The sequence below is a fragment of the Tasmannia lanceolata genome, unplaced genomic scaffold, assembly GCF_043159265.1.
Source record: "Tasmannia lanceolata isolate RefF3 unplaced genomic scaffold, GAP_Taslan_0.1 ptg000006l, whole genome shotgun sequence".
In the NCBI taxonomy this organism is placed as follows: domain Eukaryota; kingdom Viridiplantae; phylum Streptophyta; class Magnoliopsida; order Canellales; family Winteraceae; genus Tasmannia; species Tasmannia lanceolata.
The window spans coordinates 15,809,744-15,816,560 of NW_027518683.1; the positions used below are offsets into that span (position 1 = coordinate 15,809,744).

At 38.8% G+C, this 6,817-nt stretch overlaps 1 protein-coding gene across 1 annotated transcript; it reads left to right on the forward strand.

Annotated features, from left to right (window-relative positions):
* Window positions 1-1,621: 1,621 nt before the first annotated feature.
* Window positions 1,622-6,601, forward strand: LOC143879884 (coniferyl alcohol acyltransferase-like). The gene is made up of 3 exons (XM_077382542.1): window positions 1,622-2,178; window positions 4,908-5,328; window positions 5,983-6,601. The coding sequence occupies exons 1-3, from the start codon at window positions 1,762-1,764 to the stop codon at window positions 6,504-6,506; spliced, it is 1,362 nt and encodes a 453-aa protein (XP_077238657.1). The 5' UTR covers window positions 1,622-1,761; the 3' UTR covers window positions 6,507-6,601.
* Window positions 6,602-6,817: the final 216 nt, after the last annotated feature.

The window sequence follows — 6,817 nt, forward strand, 5'->3', positions numbered from 1 at the left end:
TTGGTGGGATCAGGAAATTGATGAACAAATAATTACTATAACAGACAATACAATTTGTGAACTCTGACCAATACGAAAGGAACAAGTTATCAAATGAAAAGTTTTGGGGTATATAAAAACAATTGTATGAAACCCAAATAATGGACCACCTGCGTGTCTCATGCGCATAAGTTTTGTATTTTTACCAATTCTACTTTATTTTAGCCAATTTTGTAAATTTAAGCCGGTTTTTGGCCAAGTTTTACCAGGGTGAATCAGCATCTGGTAGCAAAATGAATACAACAGCAGGAAGAGGAGACTTGGGAAGGCATGATTGAGGATGGGACGAGAAGCGACTAAGAAACAAAGGAAAAAATTGATTGTATTTTGGGTGGAGATTTTTTCCTTGTTTTCTGCATTTTCTGACCCTCTAACTCGCTTGGTCCCTCTCAGGTCTCTGCCGTCCCTCACAATTGGATATGTTTATATTCCAATAAAAAAGTTTCATGTATGCCAAACATGGCCTAAGAAAAGAAGATGAAACATGTGGGACAGTTCCAATAAACAATTCCAGATGAAACGAAGGGTCCACGAAGGAAATTTTACTTTTAGGCCCTGTTTGGGTTGCAAGAAAAACATTTTTGAGGGAAACTTTTTTCTTGGGAAACTTTCTCCTTTCCGTGATTTAGTAGGAACTAATATAATTAGGGAATTGCTAGCATCAATCGCAAGAGGCATTTTGCGGCTGGTCTGTCGCAAGTCAGACCAGGCACCTAGTTAATGAAGAAAACAGCTTTTGTCTCAATTCACGAGATAGCTACAGACTGCCCACGAAAAGCCTTTTGGGATGGACTCTAGCAAATCCCATATAAATTATGGTAAATTTAGAGGAACCATAAATTGAAGGTTCCTCGAATAGGGTTGGCTCAAGTTATAAGTTTTCATATGTAAATAAAGTAGAAAATTTTGAAAATATTTTTTCTTAAGAATTCCAGCAGTTCCATTTTTTCGTGAAATGGTAAGAATTTATTAGAACTCAAAACCATGACGGAGACAGTCATTGGACTAAGTACAAGGCTGAAAAGAAACAAAACAATAAAAGCAACAAGGCTCAGGGGGGTAAAAGGTCAAAAAATCTCGAACTCCTTTAGTTAGTCCCTTCATGAAAAATGCTCTCATTCCTGCCCACATTTGTTTGTCTTTTCTTGAAAATAAGTCAATTTCAGAAAGGGAAAAAACACAGTCAAGAGGGGTAGAAACCATGGAATCATTTGCTTAAGCAATACATAAAATATGTTTTAATTAAACAAAATAAATTTGGTGTATCTGATGCCATTGAGGGCCGGGCCCTACTTGCTTATTCAACGGGCCGGGCCCTACTTGCAAAATTAGACGTCAAATCACCTTAAAAGGGGTGTGAATCATACTACAGGGGTGCAAATTTATCATCTCCCGAAGATTATCTTAGATTGTTGCTATAAATTGGCATTTTTATGTTGCACCTCTCAAAATTAGCGTTTAGATTTGGAGATTATTTTAAAATTTTTAGAGCACTCTGATAGAAAATCCTGTAATTAATGACTAATTACCAATTCACGATTGCTTTTTTTTCCCACCAAGATGATTTGAAGTTGGTAAGTATGAACAACTAAATTATAAACAAAAGAAATTCAAAGATCCTATAAATCTACCGTCATCAATCTCCAAACCCAACATCAATCTCTCTCTCTCTCTCTCTCTCTCTCTCTCTCTCTCTCTCTCTCTCTCTCTCTCTCTCTCGATATGGACATAGGTGAATATTCAGTCACCGTGAATCAGAAAGACATCGTGACGGCATTGTTGCCGGTGCAACAGCACAGGGTACCATTATCCAACCTTGACTTGCTATTGCCTCCCTTAGATGTAGGTATTTTCTTCTGTTACAAAAAGCCCACTAACCAAAACAGTCTCACCTTCTCATCCATGGTCAGTACTCTAAAAAAATCGCTTGCCCAAGCTCTAGTATCATTCAATGTGCTCTCCGGAGAGGTCGTCATGAACTCAGCTGGCGAGCCGGAGATACTTTGTAACAATCGTGGCGTGGACTTCTTCGAAGCCTACGCCGATGTGGAGTTTAGAGACCTTGAATTATATAATCCAGATGCCAACGTAGAAGGGAAGCTTGTGCCCAAGAAAAAGGAGGGGGTGTTGTGTGTTCAGGTAAGATATTTAGACTTCAATTCCTTGCTTTGTTTAGATTGAAAAGACACCCATTACAGTAGTTAAAATCTAGAAGTTTTGCTGGTAAAATTATCTTGAGCTCATCTTACTACAATTTTGTTTTTTTTTGTTTTTGGTTTTTGAAATGGTTGATATTTTATTTATTAAGGGAAATGATTTCAGAGCTCCAATGTTCTGATAAACATGCGCTCTTTGCAGTGTAGGGTTTAAGAGCTTTTTGAGAACCGTAATATTCCTCAGACAGCCCTTTAAATACTACACGACAAAAGCTGGAGTGCCTGTTTATCAAAACATTGGAGCGCAGAAATCATTTCCGGTCCCTTTATTTATTATGAAGGAAATAAGAAACAAGGGAGATGTACAATAAGCATGGTAAATATAGTGTTCAAGGAGGAAGGTGATCAAGAAACAAGGAAGATGTACAATAAGCATGGTAAATATAGTGTTCAAGAAGGAAGGTGATCGAATAGCTCCAAATTGTCCCGATTGACCTTGGCTCTAGCTAGGCGATTCGCCTCCGTATTAACTGACGTCCTTACACCAAATTATTTTGTTTCCTTAAGCTAATCCATGGGACTACCCATAACCAATCAAAGGGGAGCATAGTTACAAGGTGAGAGTAGTTATCATGATATGAGATTATTCACCAATTTCATTATAATATATTGTCAACTTTTGGTGAACTCATATTTTACCAATATTTATATTAATCATTAATATTATTATAATTATATAGTTTTTTTTTTAACTTGCTACCTATGCACGGCACCTTTATATTACGGATATATTGTTGATAACTCAATTCATTACCATACAACGTGTTACTTATTGATTCCTGATGAACCCCCCCTTTTTTTTTTTTGACGAGGGTGAAGTCTAGTTTTCTTTTTCTAAAAAAATCAATTATTTTTTAAAAAAACACATATAAAAGCGTAGTTTTAAATTCAAAATATGCATGTGAACCCTTGCTAAAACAAAAGGCTACAGATTTTGGCACAACCATGTTTTGATAATATCACAAACTCGTCTTGTCTTTTATTATTTAAACAGCCGGAGTTCCCAAAAGGCTCTCATAAGCCAATTAAAAAAGAAAAGACCAGCTGACTTTGCGCATTTATTAAAAATGGTACTGTGGTAGTGTCAATATCATAATTATCATTAGCCCAAAAAATTCCTCATGAGTTTTCAGCAACCAACTAATGGAATTTGAAATTAACAAATTTTAAATCTACAAAACCATATATTTTGTTTTCCTTGTGTTTCATTTTGTTTTCATTGGCGTTTGTCTATCGTGTCTGAAACATTTCTAATGCGTTTCCTAAGATGTTTCTCGATGCATTTCTTATATAATTTTATATCATTTTCAAGTTTCATGTTTTCCCTATATTTTTCTTATTTCTGTTTCACATTTTGCTTCCGGACTTCGTTTCCGACACTGGTAACTATGATCCTAAGGGGGTGTTTGGATACGCAGATTTTAGAATCCGGGTTTTAGTTTGAAAACAGTGTAAAAGAGGGTTCATGATCAAGCTATTGTATGTTGTCCTGGCAGCGTTTCTTGGATTTTAAGCGAGAAAATCAGGTTTTAAAAATCTCTCCTGCATCCTAAGATTTCTAAAACCTGAAAATATGTGAGGATCTGCTACTCTCTTACTGAAGGGAAGAAGGGCGAGAAGTAAAAAATGAGTAAAAAACGACGGCTGGTCCGCTACTTCTCTTGTCTCTTATCTACAATTTTGAAGAAATCTCGGATTCTAAAATCCACATATCCAAACGGCCCCTAAGTCATGCTTACGTTGTACACAATTAGCACTTAGGCGTAGTAGAGGGAAGAGTGAAGAAATTCCAAAGAGAGAAGACTAGTCATGAAAACAATAGCTGGAAAAATAATATATTATTTGTCGTTTTGAGTAGAGCTTTTTAAATGTTACAAAATGTTACCTCTTGAATAGACATAAATAAATAAAATATGAAGGGTGTTTTTGTACATTGGCACCCTCTATTCCGATGTAGGACGCTCCATAAGATTTGGGACTACACCTGAGTCAACATTCAAAATAATTTCGGATCTTAGGATATGGATCCATGTTTGGATCCAACTGTTGTGCCCTAAACATTCAAATCCTTTGGAACCATCGGATTGTCTGGGTCCATTGACACCCCTACTCTTGTTGGACGACATATTAGCCAAGCTAGAAGACTATAGTAGGTGTTGGTTGTAACTTGTCGTGGGTGATTTAGTCAACCGATAAATAAGGTTATTAACAAATCTTGGCTCAGGTCGGGGTTTGAGGAACTTTCCTCAAACCCCTTGCTAATAGTCTAATAGCAAGGGGTGTGGAAATATCAGTTACTTCTGAAAATAAAAACTAAGCATGGAATTGATATTTCCACACCCCACACTCTTTGCTATTATTGAGGGTCTAAGGAATGTTCCTCGGACCCTGACCTGAGCCAAGTTTTGTTCTTATTTCTGTCACTTTAGTCATACTTATTTGAAGTATTTTTCTTATCCTTGATCCTCAAAAAAGATGCGTGGAAATTCCTTGAATGGGTGTCAATGAACATTAAATCCACTTTGACGACTTTCCACCAATGGGGACACCCTTTCATTCTATTTTTGCAAGGGCGCCCTTCAGTCTAGCATTCCTCTTTTATATTTCTTCTTCTTCTTTTTTTTTGAATTTTTTTCCTAATGGTTTTCACAGGCAACGGAGCTCAAGTGTGGGGCTGCCATGATTGCATGCACATTTGACCACCGGATTGCTGATGCCTACTCAATGAACATGTTTTTGGTAACATGGGCCGAGATGGCCCAATCGAAGCCCATCTCTATCTATCCATTTTTACAACGGTCATTGCTCAATCCGCGTCCTCAGGGATCCTACGACTCATCCATCAACAACATGTACATCCCAATTTCGTCAATGCGACCTCCATCAGATCCCGTGCCAGGAGCCGATCATGTCATAAGCCGAATTTACTCCGTGGCCTCAGAAGACATCGATTGGCTTCAAGCCCAAGTGAGCATTGGAGGGACTAGAAGAAGCAAACTCGAATCTCTCAGCGCATTTCTATGGCAAATAGTTGCAAAGAGTGAGAAGGATGGAACGAAGAGAATCAAGATGGGTACTCTAAAACAACCAATTATTCCAAAAGCTGAAACCATTAGAGTTTGTGTGATTTAATCATTTGAGAAATTATATGGTGGCCGCTTTTTACATATAAAGGGTTGAGAGAGAAAAATTCAACCACGTTGACTTTTGATAAAGGTAAAAGAAAAAGAAGGGAGTTTGACCTGGATAAAAAATCAAGGGGAGGGTTTTTTCTCTCTCAGCCCTTGCTGTTTGACGGGCAGCCACCATATAAAAACTCTAATCATTTATACTTAAACACGCCCTCTCACGTGTGGGCTTTTTTTTTTTTTGGGAGGGAGGAGGGGGGCGCTTGGCTGAACTCGTGGCACATGTGGCCCCTCTTTTGGGTTGGCCATACATGTGAATTTTTAATATCAATGAGTAACTGGGTTCATAAATCAGGACTTGCTGCGAGGCAATAGCTCCAATACCATGTGAAACTATCAGTTACTCCAAAAGCTTAAGGGCTTGTTGATTTCAGATTGTGACAACCGATTGTGAGCCCAAAACCTATTATGGGAAGCAAAATTACATTTAAATTTGAGTCCGCTAATAGGTTTGGGGCTAACAATTGGTTGTCACAATCTCAAACGAACAGGCCTAAGCAGTGAGAGTTGGTGTTATTTAATCGTTTATACTTTAACAGGTACTGTCGTTGATGGACGGACTAGATTGAGCGCTGAGTATGGAGAATCCATGTTTAATTATTTTGGGAACGTGCTTTCAATTCCTTTCGGGAATGAGAGTGTAGAGGAGCTAACGAGAAAGCCCTTGAATTGGGTGGCGGGTGCTGTTCATGAATATGTGAAGAGTGCAGCTACTAAGGAGCATTTCTTGGGGTTGATCGATTGGGTGGAGGTGCATCGACCGGAGCCGGGGGTGACAAAGATTTATGTAAAGGGTAGGGATGATGGGGCGGCATTTGTGATGTCGTCAGGGCAGCGGTTTCCGGTGAAGGAGGTGGATTTCGGATGGGGGAGGCCAGTGTTTGGGTCATACCATTTCCCTTGGGGGGGTGAGTCCGGGTACGTAATGCCTATGCCGAGTACGAGCAGAGAGGGGGACTGGGTTATTTACATGCACTTGATGAAGAGTCAATTGGATTGTTTAGAGGTAAACGCCGGCCATATCTTTCGGCCGTTGACTGCTGACTATCTTGGCTTAGCTTAGGCCTTAGGGTGGTGGCTGCGAGGAAAACCTACAAGAGAACCTAGGGTGTTCTCCTTTACTTTTGTCCCTTTTGAAATTATGTGGCTGTATGGATCGATTTCATCTTTTCAACTTGATTTTTTTTTTTTAATGACAAAGAATTAAATTAACGGGGAAAAACAACACAGAGCCGACCCGGCGATTGAGATGATCGATAAAGGACAACAAAAGAAAAATCCAAAAGCTCACAATACAAAACTTGTCAAGGGGGAGAAAGTCTAAGGTTTCCGCTTCACTACTTGCCAACCTTCTTACATGATGAAATGAGACCA

Coding starts and splice junctions, on each gene's coding strand:
- LOC143879884 (XM_077382542.1), top strand. CDS start 1,762: ATGGACATAGGTGAATATTCAGTCACCGTGAATCAGAAAGACATCGTG. Junction 2,179..4,907: donor AGGGGGTGTTGTGTGTTCAG/GTAAGATATTTA, acceptor TGGTTTTCACAG/GCAACGGAGCTCAAGTGTGG. Junction 5,329..5,982: donor AACGAAGAGAATCAAGATGG/GTACTCTAAAAC, acceptor ATACTTTAACAG/GTACTGTCGTTGATGGACGG.